Source organism: Ochotona princeps, chromosome 16 (genome assembly GCF_030435755.1).
Source record: "Ochotona princeps isolate mOchPri1 chromosome 16, mOchPri1.hap1, whole genome shotgun sequence".
Lineage (NCBI taxonomy): Eukaryota > Metazoa > Chordata > Mammalia > Lagomorpha > Ochotonidae > Ochotona > Ochotona princeps.
The window spans coordinates 30,576,697-30,601,196 of NC_080847.1; the positions used below are offsets into that span (position 1 = coordinate 30,576,697).

Below are 24,500 nucleotides of genomic sequence, written 5' to 3' on the forward strand. Positions count from 1 at the left end.
TTCCATTTTAGGGTATCAGTTCAAATCTTGAGGACTCTGCTTCCTGCTAATGAGCCTGAGATGGCAACAGATGATAAAGCTAGTGCTTGGATTCCAGTTTCCCCTATAGGAGACCCAGGTGGAATTCCTGGCTGCTGACGTCAGGTTTGTCCAGCCCTTGCTGTTGCAGGCATTTAGAGAGCGAACCAAAGGGAGACCTGTTTCTCTCTTTCACCCTCTGTTACTCTGCATTTCAGATAAAGTCAGTCTTCTGAAAAAGGGCAGACACTGGAGTGTATGACACAGTGAAAAAAAATGCCGACAACTACCTTGTCCACTAGATGCCTGACGTACTGCGCTACAAAGCACTTTGTTGTCTGTCCCTGCATTTCTTCTCCAGAACTCAGCAGCTAGACAGTATCTTTATACCTTCAAAAGCTGAAGAAACAAACCCCAGAGCAGTGTGACATCGCCAAATGATGCAACATCCGGGGAAACTGGAACTAGAACCACTAAACTTTCCCCTAATCGAGTGCACTTACAACCACAATATTCTGTGTATGTGGCATGGGAATGAAGAATAATCACATAGTCATGTTCCCGTGTTAAGCAGTTGCGTAGCAGTTTCATCTCTGAAACTAACTTAGCCATGCTGTACTTCAGAGTGTGGATATTGTGGCACGTGGGTTGATTCTCTGTTGGGATGCCTGCATCCCATTTTGGAGTACCTGGTTTCAGTTCCAGCTTCTCAGCTTCTGCTCCAGCTTGCTACTAATGCATATTCTGGGTGTCAGCAGGTGGTGACTCTGTCTTGAGTCCTCCACCACCGATGTGGGAACTTTGACAGAGTTTGACAGCGTTTAGCTCCTCGACTGAACCAATGGGTAGATCCCCGCCCCCCCGACTCTCTTCTGTACTGTGTCTTTCAAATAAGTTAAATCAGCATTTTTAAAAGTATAAACCTGGGAAAAGTAATAATATTGAAATAGTTCATTAAGTCATTTTTGTGAAATACGAAATGTGAAAATGATACTAACCTGAAGGAAATTAAATGGTATAGATCTGTACTGCCAAGTGGAGGGAAAAAAACAGAGAAATAATATGGGAACTTTATCTAAATAAATCATTGTCATTTCTCCAGCTCTGTCATGCGTAGCAGGTGTTCTGCATATTCTTTCTTCATTAATTAGAAAAGTGATGTACTTTTTTCTCCAGGGAATGTGACATTTTAGACATAGGAGGCTGTCACCTGGGAAGTTTACGGTGTTTCTATGTAGGGATGAATGGTGAGGGTGTATACTGCTAGCTATCCTTACTGTATTTCACAGGCCTATAGCAAGGGGATTCATTCACCTGAGTCATTATACTGGATTGCTGTTCACCTGTATCTCAGGGTAGGCTGCTGTATTTTGAGAGAAATACTTCCACTCATGTAAGAAACATTGTGTCAACTCTATATAATGCTATGCTTTTGTAAAGATAAAATACAAACACTTAACATTTGAAGTAGACATGTAACAATTTTGCTATATCATCTCTTAAGTAACTGCAGGCCCCTGCTATTTCCAGAGGGGAAGCTGAGGTTTATTGTACTTTATAATAAAGACTTCTGTAGAAAAATCACTTCAAAAGTACATAAAATACTTTAATAATGTTAGGGTGAATAGATTTGTCCATGGGATATTGCAGTGTTAAAATGTTTGGTAAATTTTTACAGTTCGATTTTATTTGCTTATTCATGGTACTTTTATGTTTCATTTGGGGCTTTTGTCGTAACAGTGGGTCTGCAGAGATGATTTTTTTTAAGATTTATTTATTATTTTTATTACAAAGTCAGATATACAGAGAGGAGGAAAGAGAGAGAGGAAGATCTTCCGTCCAATGATTCACTCCCCAAGTGACTGCAACTACATGTGCTCCGCCGATCCGAAGCCAGGAGCCAGGAACCTCTTCCGGGTCTCCCACGCGGGTGCAGGATCCCAAGGCTTTGGATCGCCCTCGACTTCTTTCCCAGGCCACAAGCAGGGAGCTGGATGGGAAGTGAGGCAGCCGGGATTAGAACCGGCGTCCATATGGGATCCTGGCGCATTCAAGGCGAGGACTTTAGCCACTAGGCCATGCCGCCGGGCCCTGCAGAGATGATTTCTTAAGGAGTTGGCTTATAGATAAGTATCTTTAGAGGAGCAACAAAAGAAAAAATAATGTTGAAGTATATACATAGCCATCCTGAATAAAAATGTATAGAAATGACAATCAGTATATCAAACAGCAGAGGTATTTGTGACAACATCAGGACTCCAAATTCTACATTCAGTGTTTGATCGCTTTTCTTGTGTAGTAATCAAAAATTGTAGGAAGGAAAGGCAGCAATGTCAAGAAATGTGTATTGCTCTTGAAGTCAGATGTGTGCTGTTTAATTCTGGACAGAATAACTGCAATCAGCAATCTCATGTCTTCTTTTCTAATCAAGCTGTTTCTGCTTAGTGCCTGGCAGCTATTGGGATCTTTTGCTATCCTTCTCATTGATACATAACAGTGAGTCAGTAAGGAACTGGCCATTTAAGACCAATAGAATTCTCCTCTTACATGAAGATTGTTTTCTTTTTCTAATTGTCCCTAACACATTTTTTTTCTTCTCTTGGAATCCATAAATATGTCTTTGTTAACTACTTGTACTGCTTATATGTCACCTTATTATTCTTTCTTTCTGACTCAAGTCCTGCCTTCCAACTGGACTGGAAACTTTTGGAAGAAAGAAACCAGCTTTTATACTTCTACATCTTCACAGCAATTCATAATCGTTGAAAGTAGACAACTATAATTATGTCTCAAACTGTGATGATGGTTTATTATACCAGAAATGACAGCAAGGAAGACATTTCAGATTTGTGTATTCTTTTTCGACTCATGGCAGTTTCTTTTGTTTTCTAATAAAAATGGAATAGAAGAAGAGGAATTAATTTTGTACGTTATAATAAAAGCCTCAAATGGTTAATTTCCCTGTATCAACTAAAATGTTGTATTTTATACTTGGAAAATGAATGGATTATGTTGGAATAATCACAATTATATGCCTTTCACAGGATGGAAACTTCTCTATCAGTAGTATACTTGAAAAACCTCAAAATATGCTGGTGATTGGACAATCAGCTTTTGCAGATTTTGGTAAGACTGTTTTTAATCTTTTAAATTTTTCCTTTCTTCCTGATGTCTTCAAAAAATGGCTTTAGAGTCTTCAGGGCTGAGTAAATATTTGAAAGCTGCCTGTTCTGATATTACGCATGGCAAGAGGTCAGCTCCATAGTAAAATAAGGGTGTGTTTTAAAAATATAACTTAATCCAATTTTCAGGTATAATGTGCGAAGCAAAAATTTTCATTAGGCTTTTCTAGTGAATACCAAATTTTTCATGTGCAGGTTGAGACTCTCTTATCCAAACGCTTAGAAACAGAAGTGTTTCAGATTTCACATTTTTGTTCTGCTTTAAAGTGTTCTCATAACTATAATAAGATAGTTCTTGAGGCTAGAATGCAAGTCTAAACAGTGAATTTGTGTTTCATATTTAAGGACACATTATACACATAATCTGGAAGTTACTTTATGCTAGTACATCTGTGTATTGCATCTAGTCCATCTAGTATTAGTATACCTCTATTACATAAAATCAGATACAGACACCTAAACAGTTTCAAAACAGTTTAGGTTTTCAATTAGGAGTGCTCAGTTTTTTTGTATCAAAACAATACACTTACACTTGAAGTAGTTAATCTGTGTTTTTGAAACTTGACTTTTAGATATATGATTATTAAGTCATTTTGGAGCATGATATGTTAAGCTGCCAGTTGACACACCCACATCCCATAGCAGTGTGCCTGGGTTCTAATCCCAGCTCCGTACCTCATTCAAGATTCCTGCTCCTGGGGCTCTCCAGGGCAGCAGGTGGTGCCTCAGTCATCTGGGTGCCTGTCACCCAGCTGGAGGATTCAGATTGAATTACGAAGTTCTGGCTTCAGCCTGACCCAGGCCTGGCTGCTGCAGCTATTTAGAGAGTAAATCAACAAAATGAAATTGTCTCTTTCTTTCTCCCCTCCCTCTAACCTTTCAAATAAATACAGTTAAAAAGAAAAAAAAATTAAAATTGCGTTATAATCCCAAGCAACAGTGACATCCATAACGAATGACCAACCCAAAAAGAAAATGTGATTTTCTGTATTCCATAAGATTTCACACAGTCATCATTTCTTATCATTTAGGAACTTCTAAAACGTTCATGGCTCTCATTTATCTTTTTTCAAGGATTTTTATATGATATGAGACCAATGTAGAGATAAATATCATCTAAATATGTCCGAAGTTGATTCTTTTTTTAAAGATTTATTTATTTTTGTTGAAAAGGCGGATATACAGAGGAGGAGAGACAGAGAGAAAGATCTCCCGTCCAATGGTTCACTCCCCAAGTGACCGCAATGGCTGGAGCTGAGCAAATCCAAAGCCAGGAGCCAGGAGCTCTTCCGGATCTCCCACACGGATGCAGGGTCCCAAAGCTTTGGGCCGTCCTCGACTGCTTTCCCAAGCCACAAGCAGGGAGCTGAATGGGAAGTGGAGCTGTTGGGATTAGAACTGGCGCCCATATGGAATCCCGGCGCGTGCAAGGCGAGGACTTTAACCTCTATGCTATTGCACCAGGCTCCGAAGTTGATTCTTGCCATGCTGTTCTCTTTTTCTGAACAAACACTTCAACCTAGGTTCATCAATGGTTATGTAAATAAAATATAGTAGGGTTCACTTACTTGTTTCATTACTGATAAAATAGAAATGATGTCAGGCCCAGCGCTATGGCCCAGTGACTAAATCCTTGCCTTGCAAGTGCCAGGATCTCATATGCGAGCTGGTGTGTGTGCCAGCTGCTCTACTTTCCATCCAGCTCCCTGCTTGTGGCCTTGGAAAACAGTCGAGGACGGCCCAAAGCTTTGGGACCCTGCACCTGCAGGGGAGACCCAGAACAAGATCCAGGCTCCTGGCTTCACATCAGCTCAGCTCTGGCTGTTGCATCCACTTGTAGAGTGAACCAGTGGACAGATCTTTCTCTCTATACTTCCTTTTCTCTGTAAATGTACATTACCAATAAAAATAAATCTTTGAAAAATATAAGAAATAAAATAGAAACGACATAGTATTTACCTCACAAGGCTATTGTGAATAGCAAATGTCAGTGAAGCACAGGGTTGGAGTTAAACGAATAGCAAAATAAATTTTCTTGTAAGTCTTTGTTAGGCTCCCTTGGGTTTTCACATTGCTGCTGCTCTTCACTCAGCTACTGAATCAACTTACTGTCATAGCGATAGACCCAGTATGGCAAGCACGTGAAGTTCAATAGCGGTAGAAAGTAGAAACTTCAGTGTGAGTCTCTATTTTGAACTATAGTTTTTAAATTTATTTGAAAGGTTTAAGTTAAAGAAACCTTTTGCCTGCTCGTTCACTTCCCAAATAGCTGATAGAAGCTTCTGAGTCTGCTGCATAGGTGGTAGGGCCTAAGCTCTCAGGACATGTCTACTGCTTTTTCTGGAGTAGCTGGAACTCGAACTACCACCTGCACTTACCAGAAGTTACAGGAGGCCCTGTGCTACGTGCCCTATGGAGAAGAGCCACACAAGTGTTTTCATTTGAATAGCTGTCTGGATGCTTGTTTCATTTGGTAAGATGTGAAAGCAGTAGGATGAGGTGTACTAACTAATAGTTGTGTATTAGACGTGGCGAAGTTTGGGTTGTTTGTTGCTTTTGACACTGAAACAAAATACAAGTCAGATATACAAATACTGGAGGACATGGTTTTTAACACTTTTATTCTTGTTCAAATTACCTTTTAAAGGATGAATAAAGGGTAAACAAAGCTTATCCAGAGCATCTAGTCTGTTCTCCCTGAGCCTTTGAATGCCAACGTACTGTAGCCATTCTGGCCTCCAAGCTGTTCTTCAAACAGTTGCTCCTGAGGGCCCTTGCTTAATCCATTGCATGGCATTCTCATCTTCCAGATAATCCTCATATTTTACTGCTTCACCACGTTTTGGCTTTGTTAAAATTTCAACTCCTCTTGGAGATTTTCCCGTACAAACCCTACCCTCCAAGACCCCTTATCTCCATAGCCATGCACACAGTGGCAGGGTATGCATTCCACTTATGCACACACACCAGCATATATGCAGTGGTGCGTTTTACTCACTCTTCTGTATCCCTCACCCTGCAAGGTGACTTACATTGTAAAAACCAAATGAGTTGTTTTGGATGAATTATCTACCTAAGTGTGTAGATATTCTAGTTAAAGTAACTTACTGGTTTTTTAAGAATAGAACCCATGTTTAGGATATGTCCTAGGTACATTCAGCCTTTAATATGAACAAAAACTTCTGAATTTCATATGCATCATGAAAACTAATGATGTTTTATCATTTTTAATTATTTTGATGAAACTTAAGTGATTGAACTAAAAATTGTCATGAATCTCTAAAATAGATAATTAATGATTTCAAAGGAGGCATCTAACTGTAACGTGGGTTACTTGGACCCTTCTAAAGTGTGATTATTCATCTTCATGTTTCTCTTTTATTTAATTCTGAATTTCAACCAATGGACAACAAACACGCATTGTCTTTAGTGTTTCTTTTTTTTTTTAGTCAATAGTTATGAAACTTTTTAATACACTATCAATAATTTTTTTTGACAATCTTTACATAGTTAATTAGGGTAAAAAGGTTCAAGGGCTATAGGGAATTGGGTAAGACTATTATTTCCATATTGTTTCTTTCATGTATCTGAGGTAAAGGGGGATATTGAGGGAAAAGCCCCACCCAGTTTCCCACCCACCCCAAGTCCCGGATGTGGGGCACGCTCTGAGATACTTGTTCAAGTGGTCTTGATAGTTCACCAGTTATGAATCGCTGCCAATCTCACCACTCCAAGCACGATGAGGTCGTTGAATAGTGTTTCTTTTAATTTAACATTTACCTGGACACCTGTATTCTTACAATTTCATAATACCCGTTTGGTTTCTTCGTACTGCCAGTATGGTTCTCACATGGTCCAAATCGGAGTTGCCAGAATATGGAATTCTTTCTCTAGCCTCCTGGACCTTTGTCTCCCTCAGCCTTCCCTGTCCCTGTTCCATCAACGAAAGGCGATCCAGAGGCCAGTATTGTGGTGGACCAGCCTGAACCTGCAGTCGTGATGCAAGCATAGTGTTTGGGTACCAGTTGGAGACCTGGTTGTTCCACTCATAATCTAGTTCTGTATAGCACATGGGAAATGTGGGAAGATGGCGCAAGTGCTTGGGCCTCTGCATTTATGTCAATGTCTGGAAGAAACTTGGGGCTCCTGTCCCAGCCTAAGCCTTATGGCCATTTGGGAAGTGACCTAGTGGATAAGGAATCCTGTCTACCTGTCTCACTGTATGTGTGTGTGTGTGTGTGTGCCCTTCAAATAAATACATATAAATATTTTTTAAAAGACAGTACTGTCAATACAGTTATGTTTTTAGTAAAGCTGAGATTTTTTTGTGTACACATAACATCTAAAGTGATAAGAAGCTCTTAGAGTATTCTAATTTTGTGGTGCTTTTTCAAACAGATACTAAGTCCAACCCGTTTGTATTTTCATTCATTCCATGTCACTGTTGCAAGTACAGTATGCTGGCTACCATAGCAAAAGTGATTATCCCTTGACTTTCTGCTTTGTAACTGAGAATCTGTGCTTTGTAACCGAGATGTATATGAGGCATCTAGTTGAGGGAGGCATACCAGATGTGACAGTGATGAATATATTGAATGCATTTTGATTGGAAATGGTAATTCATTTAAAAATTGTACAATTGATGCTTCAGAGTCTTGATTTTTAAACATAGTCAGCATTTAAAGCAGATTGGCCTATTTCTTTTAAGCTATATAGATATAACAAAGACCAGTATTTTGTGTCCCTTGCTATATTATGATTATATATGATACATTCTCATCTTCCTAGCTCAGAGTTGTTTTTCTGGCTCAGAACTCTACTGTACTTGGCATTTTGTAATACATATTGCTAGAACTATGTAATTTTCCCTTTGAATAGTAAAACAGTTAAAAATTCTATGGGTTAATATTATGTTTTTCAGTATTGTTAGAATTTTGTAGATAAATACAATGGATTTTATGGAAAATAACACTTTCCAACATCATCCACAACTTAATTGGAACATGTCGACACATTATAACTTTATCGTAAGAATGAACCTGTGGGGCCCGGCAGCATGGCCTAGTGGCTAAAGTCCTCGCCTTGAACGCCCCGGGATCCCATATGGGCGCCGGTTCTAATCCCGGCAGCTCCACTTCCCATCCAGCTCCCTGCTTGTGGCCTGGGAAAGCAGTCGAGGACGGCCCAAAGATTTGGGACCCTGCACCCATGTGGGAGACCCAGAAGAGGTTCCTGGTTCCCGGCATCGGATTGGCGTGCACCGGCCGTTGCGGTCACTTGGGGAGAGAATCATTGGACGGAAGATCTTCCTCTCTCTCTCTCCTTCTCTCTGTATATCTGACTTTGTAATAAAGTGAATAAATCTTTAACAAAAAAAAATAAAAAAAGAATGAACATGTTATAAGTAGAGCAACCCAGAAATTTACCCTTTGAACTTCACTGTGTACATTTCTTCATTATTTAATGGCCTTAGTATTATAAAAATGATTCTTTGTAGACACCTTTGGCTCTTCTTAGAAATTATTCAAACCTATATCTATTTCCTAAGGGGAATTCCCTGCTCTCAGAGCAGCATATGGGCTTGAGAATGTGAAGAGCCTGGTGCCTCCTTTTTTAGAAGTACTCCCCACTGTTTCAAACAGCTCCAATTCCATATTGACCTCATTTTCTGTCATCTACAGCTCAATATTTTCCTTCAGTATAAATACCACATTCATAAGTAAAACCCAAGTGTACTATTTAGATGTAGGTAGGTTTAATTTCCAGCTACTAAAGAGTTGAATGATGGGTGGATAGATGGATGAGTAGAAGGTAGCTGGAGAATAGATAGTGGGTTCAGTATGTGCTTTACTAGTGCCTTGTATAGGTTAACCCATTCCCTTTGCGGCTCAGACAAAGTAATCCCATTTTTTTGTTCTGTTGTCTATCCTATCACATGTGTGGTGTGCAAATGTTTTCTAATTTAGGGATTATCTGCATTTTCTTAATATTATCTTAAAAAATAATGATTAATTTCATATAGCCAAGTTAATCTGATTTTACTTTTATGAATCGTGGTTTGGTATAGTATCAGAAATCTGCCTCATAATGTAAGGACAGAATTTTCTTTGCTATTTTTTAGGGGCCTATTAATTCTAAGCCTGCATGTTTTCCTCAGTGCTTAACAATATTATTTAGAATACTTTCTAATTACGATACATGTATATGTAGATTGCTATGATAAAATGAGACTCTGGTACCTTTGAATCAACTACTGCTATACAGCAGAAGACGATTGGAAAGCCTGAACAATTATCCTGACATAATGCAGTGTCTTGCCCAACAGATTGACTTATAACCTGTTTCTAAGAATAAGAACATGAGCTTGTACAATTGAAGGATCGTGTAGCAGGTGTCAGCTTGGCTCATCCTCTTTATCTGGTCCTGGACATGTGGTTTGTGACTTTTCTGAGGTTCAGCTCTCATCTCAAATATGATAGAAATTAAGGACATAATTTTTTATCTAACATTGCATATTTTAAATTTACTGAGAAATTACTTATATTTTCTTCACTGGTGGTTTAATAAAAGGCATCAATAGTTAGGGAAATGTGTATGAAATATGTAAATAAATCACCATTATGGAAAAGGATCCTTACATCTGTCACTGGCTGAAAGGTTTTGTTTAGTGGTCATGAAAGGCAGATCATAATTGCTATAAGATTCTTTCTAATATTTGGTTTTATATTTGTCTTTTGAAAATGATGAATAATAAAAGATTCTCATCTGAAAGTGAATAACATGATAATGATGAAATGTCATTTCATCAGCTGTTTTATCGGCCTCAATCCCATTGGCACAAGGCTCACAATGAACCAATAAAACGGTTTTTCAGAGGTAGCTCAAATAGTCTCTCCATTAGAATCATTTACTCACGTGAGGGAAAAAGGCCTACTTCTTAAAGACAAGAAACTGAGACCTGAGAATTTGATACCCAAATAACAGAGTTATTGAGTAGCTTAAAAACTATGCATTTGGTCATTTCATTGCTGATCTAAAATATGTGCAAGTAGAAATTATAACAATAGTTCTAAACAGAATTGAAACTGTGTTTTAACTAAAATTGCTAGTTTTCTGATGCTCATAGAGCCAAAAAACTAAGAACATTTAAAATACTCTCATCACCAGAATGTTTGTATTTTGAAAGAATGTTTCCAGCCAATCTATGTATTTCCGAAATTTTATCCTTTTTTATCTTTAGACTAGACCGTGTTTATGTAGAGTTTTACTGGTGCTATTTCAAAGGTGCATTTCATGACAATTGATAGTTCGATGAAAGATGAGCATAGGCAGTTTTCAGAAAATCCGTCTTAGCAGGTCTTCTCAACGTCCATGTTAGTAGGAGCCATTCCTTACTCTTCAAAGGGCTACACTCTTCAACATCGAGGCTCTGCAACAGCAACTAAGAGGCTGTTCCCTTGTTTCCACTTTGCTCTGATGACTCTTTGCTTACGTAAAGCAGCTGCTTTTGATACTGTAGTGGCACCATTGGACATGTCTGAGCATTCATTACCCGACAGTACCTGCCAATTGTGCAACTCTTAATGTGCTGTGTAAAGAACAAAGACAGAAAATATGTGCTCAGGAGACAGGCCTCAGTTGAGGTCTGCCTCTTACCAATTCCGGAATCAGAGTTAAATTAAGCTACTTAACCTCTGGCATCTGATTCTTTTAGTACAGGATAATAACACAGTAGATATTAAAGGAAATGATACATGAATAGCACTGAACAGTGTTTTGTATATAGGCAAACACTAAATGCATGCTTACTAGTGTGACCATCATCTCATCTCTGCAGGATAATCTTGAAGTACTCTGCTCTTTACAGATAACAAAACTAAGGCGAAGCAATGATAAATCACTTGCCCAAGGGCACACTGCCAACAAATGACAGCTGAGATTGGAACTAGGTCCTTCTAGGCTTAGATGTTTTTCTTTTTATTTTCTTTTTTTGAAATTTGTTTTTTTCAAAGTCAAAATTACAGAGCAAGGGAAAGAGAGATCTTCCGTCTACTTGTTAACTACCCAAATGGCTGGAACAATTGCAGCTGAGCTGATTTGAAGCCAGGAGTTTCCTCCGTGTCCCCTCCTCCACTGCTTTCCCATGTCACCAGCAGGAAGCTGGCACAGCAGTTGGAGCAGGCAGCACATGAATAGTGCCCATATGGGATCATACGGGATGCCAGTGCTTTAAAGTGGAGGATTAGCCTGTTTGAGCCATGGTGCTGGCCCCTTCAAATTTTAAATAATACGATCGATTTCTTAAAGATACATTCACAATTCTTAAAGGATTATTAATGGAACTGTTTCCTCATTTTTCATGATACGTGGGCACTTTAGAAAAATTATGCTATGTCCATGCATAAATACAGTATTTTTGTTAAGGAAAACTAAAAATGTAATTTTATGGCACATGTGATAATTAATATAAAATAATGGATACTGGGTTTTAATCTTAAGAATAGTCTGTTAAGCATAACATGTTATGTTATGGATGTTATATCATATGTCGTATATAAACTAAAATTGAACTGTGAATGGGGGGTCACAGAAAGTGGTTAAGAAATCGCATTTATTTTTAACATGTTGACTGCTCAGTACCACGTCAATTAATTCCATAACGATGTTAATTGTTGCAGATGGTATGTTAGTGCTTTTATTTGACCAGTCTGCTGTCTCTGCCCTCAGACCAGAAAGGGTCTACCCAATAAGTAGTTGGACTTGACTGGACTATAAGATGTTGGACTCTACGCTTGGCATATACTTGCAAAGAGGGAATCTCAACTGAACTTGAACTATGGTTATGCAACAAGGTGGAGGAACCCACCACGGGGGGAGGGTGGGGGGAGAATCCCAGATTCTATGTAATTACAACACAATGTAATTAATGAATAAATTTAATAAAAAAAAGAATAATCTAGTCTACCCTTCTTCCCGTCCTATTTCAGGCTAGTAAGGTAAGATAAACCAGGCTATTACTGTATGTAATGCTTAGGAGGCATTTCTATGGTTGTGAACTGTGACAGGACTGGAACTGGGCCTTTCTATCCCATTACTGCCATACTCATGAAGAGAGTAGTCTTCTGCCATGATTCACATAACGGCAAGAACCACGGCTGGTCAGAACAAGAAGCAGAGGAAATGACTTTGCTGTATAAAATCCGGAAGAGGGAAATAATTCATCAAGGCCTGATAACCAAGGAATTAGAGCAAAACAGAACAGCATCAACAGAAAGGTTTTCAGGAGACACTTTTGAAGCCTAAAAAATATTCAGGGATTAAATGAAAAGGAAAAATGCTTTTTCATTTCAGTCTTAGTAATAAATAGAATGATTTCTCCAAGTACTTGGAGAAAAAACAGTCGCCACGAGAGTCCTGTTGCGCAGCAATTCACAAAGCCTAAATTTATGTTAAGTACAACCTAATATCTGCAGTTATTAACAATGTATCATATACTTGAAAATTATTAGAACAAATTTAAGCATTCTCAATGCAAAAGAATGAGGTGATGCAATGAGGAATTAACCATTCTGCAATGTATACATAATTCAAAACATCTTGTTATGTGTCATAAATAGTTTAGTTTTCTCATTTAGAAATGTGTGTTTTCAAAAACTGAGAAATCTTGTTGGCATTCTGTATCCTTGTTCCCATTTTATACTTCCCAGCCCTCCCGTGTCTGTTCTGACCAGTAGTCTCAGAAATACAGTTCTTGTGTTTGATTATGTTCATGTTTTGTAACATTGCATATTTCTGAAGACGTTTCTGTAAAGCCTGGCACAGTACAGACTTGGCTTCTGTTTCATAGGTGCATTCATTTTGTATTTATGTGAGCTAAATATAAAATTAACCTACATGCTATTTAATGTCTGAAGCAAAGTAAGCCTATGTATGTAGTTGTGAATCTATCATTTATATCATTTGAAAATGAATATTTTAAGTGATTTGAAGTTTATTCCTTCCTTGTAAATAGTATAGATAGAATGACTCTTGTTTTTCCTTGATTGATATAGTACTTGTATCTTTGTTATCATTTGGTTTATGAACATTTTTTGTTTCATTAAACAACTGAGTCCATTATACTTATTTTGTGCCATGTTTAATATATTTCTGTGTCATAATTTTGCTTTGCTAATGATTTGGCCCTCTGAAAAGTATAACATGATATTCCTCATGTCTTTTAGTAGATGTAAAAGAAAACAGGTTTTTGGCAACTTTTTATTCGTCCTACCTGTGTTTCCAGCCTTATATTAATAATGAATGATAAATGTAGTTTTTTTTTTTTAAAGATTTTTTTTTTATTGTTATTGGAAAGCCGGATATACAGAGAGGAGGAGAGACAGAGAGGAAGATCTTCCGTCCGATGTTTCACTCCCAAAGTGAGCCGCAACGGGCCAGTACGCGCCAATCCGATGCCGGGAACCTGGAACCTCTTCCGGGTCTCCCACACGGGTGCAGGGTCCCAATGCATTGGGCCGTCCTCAACTGCTTTCCCAGGCCACAAGCAGGGAGCTGGATGGGAAGTGGAGCTGCCGGGATTAGAACCAGCGCCCATATGGGATCCTGGGGCTTTCAAGGCGAGGACTTTAGCTGCTAGGCCATGCCGCCGGGCCCTAAATGTAGTTTTATAGGGCAATGTACAAACTGTCATGTCTTCCAAATGTCTCTTGACAAATGTGATGGGAAAGCTGTAATTCCATCTATATTCTAGTTCTATTTTAGCAAGAAATGAAATTTTTAAAATCCTGTTAAACTTGGGTCTGATTTAGTAAAAGTTAAAGCCTTGAATTCTATTTAAAATCATGTATGATCAATTGGTCATATGTCTTTTATGTATTTCTCTTGTATACTGCCATCACCTGTCAGTCAGTTTTCTAGATGATGGAAGAAGACACTTAGACTTGCTTTCCACATGAGCTGTCATGCCATGTTCTACTTTATAATTAAAATACACTTGGGCCCGGCGGCATGGCCTAGCGGCTAAAGTCCTCGCCTTGAAAGCCCCGGGATCCCATATGGGCGCCGGTTCTAATCCCGGCAGCTCCACTTCCCATCCAGCTCCCTGCTTGTGGCCTGGGAAAGCAGGAGAGGATGGCCCAATGCTTTGGGACCCTGCACCCGCGTGGGAGACCTGGAAGAGGTTCCTGGTCCCGGCATCGGTTTGGCGCGTACCGGCCCGTTGCGGCTCACTTGGGGAGTGAAACATCGGATGGAAGATCTTCCTCTCTGTCTCTCCTCCTCTCTGTATATCCGGCTTTTCAGTAATAATAAAATCTTTAAAAAAAAAAAAAAAAAAATACACTGATTTATTTTTGCCATTGAACTCAGGATTCCAGATTGTAGCTCAGAATTTGCAGGCATCCCATTTAATTTTTTTTCTCTCCATATGGAGTAATATTCAGCAAATCCTAAAGTATTGCTTTGAGTTTTTATGACCAAGTGTTTCACTGTTTTCGCTGGCAGCATTTTGTCCTTCCAAGAGTTAAACACTTTCACTCTGGTGTCAATCTGCTAAGCGTGGTCACCTCTGCAGTGACCACACAGGATAACAAAGTGATAGAGAAGAGAATGAAAGATAAATTCTCCATGTTTGTTTATTGACTTGTAATATTTTCCAGATTCTTCCACTTAGAATTCTCACAGTGATCCCGTATGATTGCCAGGTTATACTTCTTTTCATAATTTTACAATTTTAGATAATAAAAGATAAAGACTTTGAATGTGCCTTCTGAAAGTTATACACCATTCAATAATTAGCACGGGATAACTGAACTCAGTAAAATCAACACTCACATTCAATATGGAAAGAAATTTCAGATAAAGCTAGCATGTAAAAATAAGAATATTTGTCCAAAGCTACTAAAGAAAACAGGGTGGTGTGGGACATGAAGCATGAAGTTAAAACCAGAGTGGGAAGAACTGTGAAAGTTATTAGTAATACTTAGAGGTCATAAGGAAAAAGTTTGTAAGTATATTTTCTCCAAATTCTTTATGGGGAATAAGAACTAACACAAAATACTTTATGCTGCATAGCAAGTGCAATGGTTGTCTTGCTAAAAGATATTGGTATTACTGAGCTGCAAGCTGAACTAGCCACTCATTTGATTTTCTTTTGTAATAATATAACACACTTCTGTACTTAAAAGCATATGTTTGACAAACTAGCGATTCATTTTCTTCTAAAAAAAACCAAACTTGTCACTTCAAGCAAATAACTGACAAGGTTTTGTGCTAATGTAAAATGCGACCTTTCAAACAAAACTTGGGAATTCTGCAAAACATAGACCTACCATTGAGTTGACGGCCTCCCAGTATCTGAAAGTCTTATATGGTGCTAGTGCTGTGATGTGAATAAATGTGAATTTTTGATGTTATCCAATGTATGAGTCAACATTCTGAGGATACCTCAGTGAATCCATGTTTCCTAAGCAATTGATGTGTGATTTTACCAGATATTTCTTTTACACAAGTGCTAGAATGAATGGGTATATATTGATTCTTCCAGTCCTTGCACATGGGGTGAATGGCGCTTCTGGTTTCTTTCTCTGTTTTCATCAGCGTGGTATAAACTCCACTGTAGAGGAGGTCTTTCACTTCTTTGTTTTTACTCCTATATTTTTAGTAATTTTTTATGGCCATTAAAAATAATGTTACATTCTTGATTTTTTTTTTCAGATTGTTTGCTTTTGGTGTATAACTGCTACTGTGTGCTGTAGGCTGAATTATACAACATGTGTTAGATTTATTATTTTTTTTCCTGGAGCTTTTGAAGTTTTATTTATATAAGGTCATTTACAATGAAAATGTGACTTCCTTTTTTCTTTTTACTTGTATAACACCTCCTCTCCCCTGCCCCACTACACACACACACACAATTGCTGTGGCTGACACTTCCAAATCTTGTGTTAAATAAAAGTAGTGTCGAGGGCAACTTTATCATATTATAGATGTTAGAAAGCTCTCAGCAAATTTTACCCATGCAATATGATGTTAGCCATTAGATTCTGATATGTGACCTTTTATTATGTTGAGATACATTCTTTCTGTACCTGATTTTTTTCAGATGTTAAATTGTCTCATGAAAAAGTGTTAGATTTTATAAAATGTCTTTCCTCCATCTGTTGAGATGGTTATATGACTTTTTACCCTTCACTGTAGAATGTGGTCTGCCATATTTACTCTTTTGCATATTCTCAACCATTCTTGCATCCCTCAGATACGTCTGTTTGATTATGATGAATAATATTTTTAATGTGGTATAGATTCAACATGCTAACATTTTATTGAGGCCCCTGCATCGTTCTTCACCACACATATACGGTTACAATTTTCTGGTTGTGTCTTTCTGGTTTTGGCATTAAGATAAAACTGACCTCATAAAATATTTTAAAGAATTCTTTCCTAATTTTTGGAATACTTTAGTTACAATGGTGTTCATTCTTTATATATTTGGTACGATTACACAGTAAACTATCCAATCCTGGATTTTTCTTCATCCAAGGCTTTTTATTACTGTCATTAGTTGTTCTATTTCTTCATGATTCAGTTTTGGTCATGTGTATGCCTAGGCATTTCTCCATTTGTTCTAGGTTATCAAACTTGTTTCCATGAAATTATTCCCATGATCTCTGACAATTCTTTGTATTTCCGTGGGATCGGTCATAATGTCTCTGTATGTCACAATGCTAAACAAGACACCTGCCCCGGCATCACTTTCTTCATGGTCACTTCCTAAAGGACATTATTTATATGAGCTTTGGTGTAACAAATTATAGTTCTTAGCTGAAAGAGATTTTCCATTTGATGGTTCTCTCCCGAAAAGGTCACCAAGGGCAGACCTGGGCTGGTCCAAAGATAGGAGCCAGGAGATTCTTCTGAATCTCCCACATGAGTACAGGAGCCAAAGTCCTTGGGCCATACTCTGCTGCTTTCCCCAGATATATATTAGCAGAGAACTAGATGGGAAGTGGAGCAGCTGGAACTCAAATCAGCTTATATGTGATGCTGGTGCCCTAACTGGCGACTTTACCCCTACCCCCCTACATGTATTACTATTAGATCAATAGGCAAAGTTGGAGCATAGAAAGAAGGTAGAGGCATGTATCTTAAATGGTAACTGTTATGACTATTTAGAAGAATCTCTCTTCATTGGAAATACACGTGTAATTGTATGCATGGTTTGTAAATAAATATTTCAGGGGGAGAATCAACACAAATGATTTTAAAAATGGAGCAAAATGTGAACCATGGAAAAGTCTTGTTAAATGCTTAATCAGCAGTCTTTGTCTTATTTCTGTTCTCTACTAGAAAGATATTCTAAAACACATCAGAAAACTGAAACATGATATTCTATGAAAAATGTTTCCTTGAAAAATGCAAGTTCCTTTTAGTCTTGAAGTTGGGCTCTTAGTTATAGCATTTCCTCATAACATAAAATGCACACTTATATCGCTTACACTTAGTCTAAAAAGCAGCGCCCTGCATGGAGTCCTAGATTTTTGTGTATGCATATATAAAATATTACTCTTTATTTATACTCAATGACATGGTTATGGTGTTTTCATTACTCATATAAACATTGTTTAATTTGTGGTCATATTATTCATGGGAAATATGAAACTACGTGAAAGAAGAACTAGGGAAAGGGGAAGTAGAAATAAGAATAAAATTTGAGTATTTTGTCACTGAGGTAAACTGAAGGGCAACACTTAGTGCTGTTCTCCTGATGTGCTTGGCTTTTAATGAAACCTAAGTATCAGTAGAGCCAGCTAATAAATAACGTCTTTGTGTTTAATTCTTTCAACTTGGCTAGCTGTTTTTTATATGTCACTTAGAGACATAATACTTATTTATCTTCTTGGAAAACCTTTTGCTTTTCAACTAGAACAGTATCTCTTTGCAACATTTACTTCTCAAATAGTCTAAATTTAGATAATGTAATTGAGGTTGTTCTTCATATATTGATTTGAGTAATTGTTGAGCCTATAAATAAGGTTTATTAGTATTATTTATGAGGGCTACAAATAATTAAGTCATTTAGTTACACTAAATGATATGAATATATTTTTTAGTTTCTGTGCCATTTTCCTTTTTTCCAGCAAAGGTCAGATTCCAGCAGCTAGCTTTTTATCCAACGTGGCTTAATTTTTGAAAAATACATTGTTGGAGATATGCTAGACCTATTATACATCTCTAACATATAAACATGTAAACCTATACTATAAAGGTAATTTCTGTATTGATTGAACTTTTATTTTTTTCCAAATATATCATCTACATCTATGTTAAATGACATAATGTACATTATCAAGTAAATGATTCATTAAAGAAACAAAATCAGCCCCTAAATTTACAAGCTGTATGACGAATCCTTTCTGAATGTCTCCCTAAGTAGGTTTACCTTTCTGTTTGTAAACCCCTTTAAGTAGAAGAGACAGTAGGAAGAAGGAATCAGTGGGGCCCAGTGCCTTAGCTTTTGCTAAAGTATTTGCCTTGCATAGACCGGGTTCCTGTATGTTCAAGGGTTCATGTCCCAGCTGCTCCACTTCCCTTCCAGCTCCCTGTTTGTGATCTGGGAAAGCAGTACAGGGCAGCCTAAAGCCTTGGAACCCTTCACCCAAGTGGGAGATCTGGAAGAAGCTCCTGGCTTCAGATCAGCTCACCTCCAGCCATGAAGGCCACGTGGAAAGTGGACCAGCCAATAGATCTTTCTCTGCATGTCTCTTTCTCTCTATAAAATAATCCAATAAAAATAAGTAAATCTTAAAAAAGTGGGGGAGCAGGATTCAATAGAACAACTGACTTCACATTCATCAGGAACTATTACTCTAGAGGTGTTTGCAAAACGATGTGCAACTTTGTAAAAAGCAGACAGTTGGAAAAAAAATTTGTATTCTCTTCATTTGCATTTTTTATTCTTAAAAATACTACTGAGGGGGCCCAGTGCAATAAACTATTGGTTAAATCCTCGCCTTTCATGCCTGGGATTCCATATGGGTGCCGATTCATGTCCCAGCTGCTCCACTTTCCATCCAGCTCCCTGCTTGTGGCCTGGGAAAGTAATACAGCATTGTCCAAAGCCTTCGGACCCTGCACCCACCTGGGAGACCCGAAAGATTCTTGCTCTTGGCTTCAGATTGGTTCAGCTCCAGCCTGTCATTGCAGCCACTTGGAGAATAAACCAGCAGATGGAAGATCTTTGTCTCTGTCTCCTCTTGTGTCTCAATCTGCTTTTCCAATAAAAATAAATAAATCTTAAAAAAAAAAAAAAAACTACTACTGAGAAGATTATAGCACTTGAGGTTCATGCTGAATAAAAAACACTTGAAATATGTATAAATTCTAGAGTCTCACATTAGAAGTAGACCATGTAGCAATTTACTGTTAGTGTGCTTGTTTTTCTCCTGTGGTGATAATAATAATTATGTAAATAAGTAAAAAAGCTACATTTTTAAAAATTGATGATTTTAGCTACACTCTGATATAATTTCTGCTTCCAATTCTGATAAATATTTAACCAAAGATAAGCATGCAGTCCAGATAAAGATATAGCAAGGAACAGAGGGATTTTTAATAGAATCACATTCATTATAAAGCCATGTGTCAGATTCTTCATTTTTAACCGAGGTGATGTAGACTCTGAATGTAAAAGCATTTAACCTGTCATACAAGAAAACTTGATTTTGTGCCTGTTAATGGGCTTATGAACTTTCCTTTGGCAGATGGAGATGGACACATGGATCACTTACTACCCGGCTGTGAGGATCAAAATTGCCACAAAAGCATCATCTACTTAGCACTCTCTGGAGCAAAGCAGGTATGTCCACTAGTTTTTCATTATGACCAATTAATACACTTTGAAAAAATCTTCAAACAGCTAAACAAGGTATCTGAAAAATCAGGATAGAAACTCAAAAGTAAGGTATTGGCTTCCTTATTTCAATATAATGAAGCACTCTTAAATCTGTTTATTACTATATGTTGATGGCAAATGTGCTTTTATAATTACCTCTGATTCAATGGCACAACCCATATTTACAGCAGACAAATCCCAGCTGCTCCACTTCTATTCCATCTCTTTGCTAATGTACCTGGGGAAACAACAGGAGAGTGTCTGCGTGCTTGGATCCCTGCCACGTTCGGGGGAGACCCAGGTGGAGTTTTGGGTGCCTGGTTTCAGTCTGCTCCAATCCCAGCCCTTGTGACTATTTGGGGCGTATATTAGCATTTGGAAAATTTATCTCTCTCTTTAACATTGTGTTTTAAATAAAGAAATGAATGAATCTTTAGATCAAAAAAGTTCTGGATCCTATGTTCTGTTAGCATTTTAAATGCCAGAAATATGGTCAAACACTGTTAGACACAGAATTACCTAGAAATACATTATACCTAGTTTCATAACCTTGTTTTGGATGATGGTGATGGGATATCAACTGGTTTACTGTCCAATCAATGGCCAGGACTAGTCTGAGCTGAAGTGAGGAATGAGGAACTCAATCAAGATCTCACATTAGTGGCAAGATTCCATTATTTAAGCAGTCCCTGCTGCCTCCCGTGGTCTGCAAAACAGGAAACTAGCATGGCAGCTGCAACAGAGAAGCAAACAAAGGCACGCTGCTGTGAGATGCTGATGTTAAGCTAGGGCGAATGCCTACCCCACGAATTTTGCATTTATTATAGTATCTGGATTTCCTTCTTTCTCCGACAATTAGTTTTACCCATAGCTCATGAGTACAGTTTAGAATCTGATAGTCAAACTGGAGGATTAATATAGGAGTGAGAGGTTATGATGGTAATAGAATAAATCTGTTTTATTTTCTTTTGGGGGAGTAACAAATGATAGAATAGCATGTTTCTTTTATAGCCCTTGGGAGCTATAAAATTCAGGATAGATTTTATCCGGAAGCAGTTAAAAAAATCTTCATATAACTGAAAGTATTTAGTAAAACCAGAAGTTTGATTATCTTGAACTTTTTTAAAGTATGAATCACTTACAGTAATACCTCATTATTGGTTCATAGATATTTAAAACTAATTGTAGTTGTTGAAAAAGTAAAAACTTGCAAAAATATTTTCACTTTGGGTCAGTGTTTTGACACTGCAGGTTAAACCTCTGCTTTCGATATAGGGTTACCATGTCACACTGCCTATCTGCTTCTGATCCAGCTTCCTGTTAATGCTCCTGAGAAAGCAACAGATGCTAGTTTAAGTATTTAGACCACTACTACCCATGTAGAAGATCAGGATGGAACTTCTGACTTCTGGTTTCAACTTGGCCCAGGATTGGTGGCTAATAGCCATTTTAGAGATCGAACTATTGGCTGAAATATCTCCCTTGAGCATCCTGCCTTTCTCACTCTGCCTTTCAACTGAATGAAAAAGTCTTTTAAAGAAAAAGATTATTTCAGACCTACTCAGATATTTCTCTAGAAAGATTAATTACCAAAGTCCTTAAAATTTTTTTAAGGAATTTTACAGTAAAGAACATTTCCTTTTACTTTGTAGGCCTTAATACATTTACCTCAATAGGAATTTATCCTGATTAATAAACTGTCATCCTCAGAAATTTGCGGTAACGATGTTTTGTGAAATTTCCCATCCTCTTCCAAAGCAAAACCAACAGATTTTTTTCCAACCTCAAAACTATTAAAGCATTTTGATGATATGAAACACTATATTTTTTAAAGATTGATTGATTTATTTGAAAGACACAGTTACAGTTCACTCCCTAGATGACCACAATAGCTGGGTCTGAGCCAGGTTGAACCCCACAGTCCAGAGTTTCCTCTGGTCTCCTGGGTGACAGGAGCACCGACATTTGGGCCGTGTCCTGCTGCTTTCCCGTGCTAACAGGGAACTGGAACGAAGTGAAATATCCAGGACTCAAACCACAGCCCATATGGGATGCCGGTGTCACAGGGAATGGTTTTACATGCTGAACCACAGTTCCAGCCCCAGTATACCTTTTGATTCTTGCAGAAAAGAATGCAAAAGGGATTAAAAATAAAAACCACATTTTTTAAAAACTTAATTTTAATAATCATGTGTGTCATTCTTTTTCATTAAAATTTCTATAAAACAATTTTTAAATAGTATAAAAATTACAGTTTTTTCAGACAACCTGTCAAATGTTGGATATGCCTTGTTTACGAGGCCTTCTTTTAAGAAGCCAGTTTTTAAGAAGATATTTGTATACTTGAAAGTCTGAGTTCCAGAAAAGGAGAGAGGAGTCCTTTGCTGGCTTACTCTCCAGAGGACTGAAGCAGCCAGGGCTGAACCAAAGTAATGCCAGGAGCCACAGCCTTCATCCCAGCCTCCCACATGGGTGTCAGGGTCCCAAACACTGCTTTTCCCAGGTCATCAGCAGAGTAAATTGGAAGTGAAGTGAAGCACCAATGTAAAATGACAATGTCAAGTGCAACATCTGCTACACGACACAGCAGCTCCACAAGCCATTTTTAATGTAGTTCTGCTCGCAGCCATGTAAATGAGTTATCTGCTTAGAAGGAAAAGAAATCTATAGGCGTGTTTGGCCTCCTGCCATTTCAAGTCACCTGTGCCAGCTTCTGTTGCTGCATTTCCAGGTCATATTCTGCATCTGTACTCTAAGCTAATTGTGGAAACATCTACAATTTTATTGGCATGGTTTTAGCTCCTCAGATTTGTAGTTGTACATTAAATTATTTTAAAGGTGAAGATCTGTGCAATCATGAGAGAAAAGAATTTCCAAAAGCTCATTTTGAAATCAGTCTATTCTGTTATAATAAATATAGAAATGAAAGAATTTTTAAGTCTAACTTCTTACTCTTGTAGTGAGAAAGCTCATACTGCTTGGCTGAGAAACATCTGTTAGTTGCGGCAGTGTTGTCTGGGGAGCCTTGGGAACTTCTTGGTTTGGGGTCATGAATAAAATCATCTACATATACAAGGGCACTTCAAAGAGTTTGTGAGAAAATGGAAGTAAGATAAAAATTTAAAATAAGAACTTTGTCTAAATGTAAGAACTGTCTAGTTCAAGGATTACTTTAAAACAATTATACCTAAGGAACTTGAAACTACTGAAAATGTTCCTATCTAAGGTTTATTTTTATTTGGAAGATACTGTTACACAGAGAAGGAAAGGGAGAAAGAAAGAGAGAGCTCTTCCATCCACTGGCTCACCCCCAAATGGCCACCATGGCTGGAGTGGGCTGATGCAAAGCCTTCTTCCTGTCTCCCATATGGGTTCAGGGTCCCATGGACTTGGACCATCCTCCAGTGCTTTCCCAGGCTACAAGCAAGAAGCTTGATCAGAGGTGGAGCAGCTGGGACAAAGTGTCCAAGTGAGATGTCCACCTCAGGCTGAGGCTTAACCCTCTACACAGAACTGGCCCAAATTCCTGAGAATTTGACCTTGTCAGTGGCAGTCTTTTTTATGTTATTAAATGAAACAAATTACTGTCTTTTAAACATATGTACAGTTCGGGGAAAAAAGTCAGAATGAACCAAATCAGGGTTGTGAGATGATTTCCTATTAAAATTAAAAAAAAAAATTGCCCTTGTTTAATGAGAGGAATAAACAGAACCATTGTGGCTATGAGGGAAGACTCTGGTAAAGCTTTCCCAAGCATTTTTTGTGCTAAAGCTTTGACTAATTTTTTTAGAAACAAATATTATTGTTCTTTTCGCCTCTAGAAGGTCAACAAGCCAGATGCCTTAAGCATTCCAAAAAACTGTTTCCATGACATTTATTTTTGACCACACTTTGCTTTCATTGACCTGCTTTTCACTCTTGCTGCTCATTGTTTTCGTTGTGCTCGGTCTTCAGAATCATGAAGCCATGCTGCAACCTGTTTCAGTTCTGTGACAAAATGCTGCATGGGACAGGTGGTTGGCATCTGCCCCACACTGGAATGCCCGAGTTCAGTATTCCTGAATCAAACTTCCTGCAAATACTTACACTGGGAAGCAGCAGTGATGGCTTGAGTAATTGGACTCCATGCCACCCAGACAGAACACCTGACTGAGTTCCAACCCAGCAACTTTGGGCTAGCTTATTGCAGCGTTTGTGCATGTTTGAGGAGTGAACTACCGGTGGAATCGATCAAACCCCTTCCCCACATCCCCCTCTTCACCCACAACAGCTCCCGTGTAAACAGAAATTGCTTAAGCTGAACCAATTATAATGTCTGTGGTGTCATTGTTTCGGCCTTAATTAGCATTGACTTAGGGTGTCACAACAAAATTAAGTTTTTCCTCACAAATGGATATAGATGGTCTGCT

At 38.1% G+C, this 24,500-nt stretch overlaps 1 protein-coding gene across 1 annotated transcript in view; it reads left to right on the forward strand.

Annotated features, from left to right (window-relative positions):
- ITFG1 (integrin alpha FG-GAP repeat containing 1) overlaps positions 1 to 24,500 on the forward strand; it is a 211,079-nt gene that overhangs the window by 81,552 nt on the left and 105,027 nt on the right. Inside the window, exons 8-9 of the mRNA XM_004583824.4 lie at positions 3,063 to 3,144; positions 19,961 to 20,055. Coding sequence (XP_004583881.2) covers positions 3,063 to 3,144; positions 19,961 to 20,055 — 177 coding nt within the window. The remainder of the gene's footprint in view (positions 1 to 3,062; positions 3,145 to 19,960; positions 20,056 to 24,500) is intronic.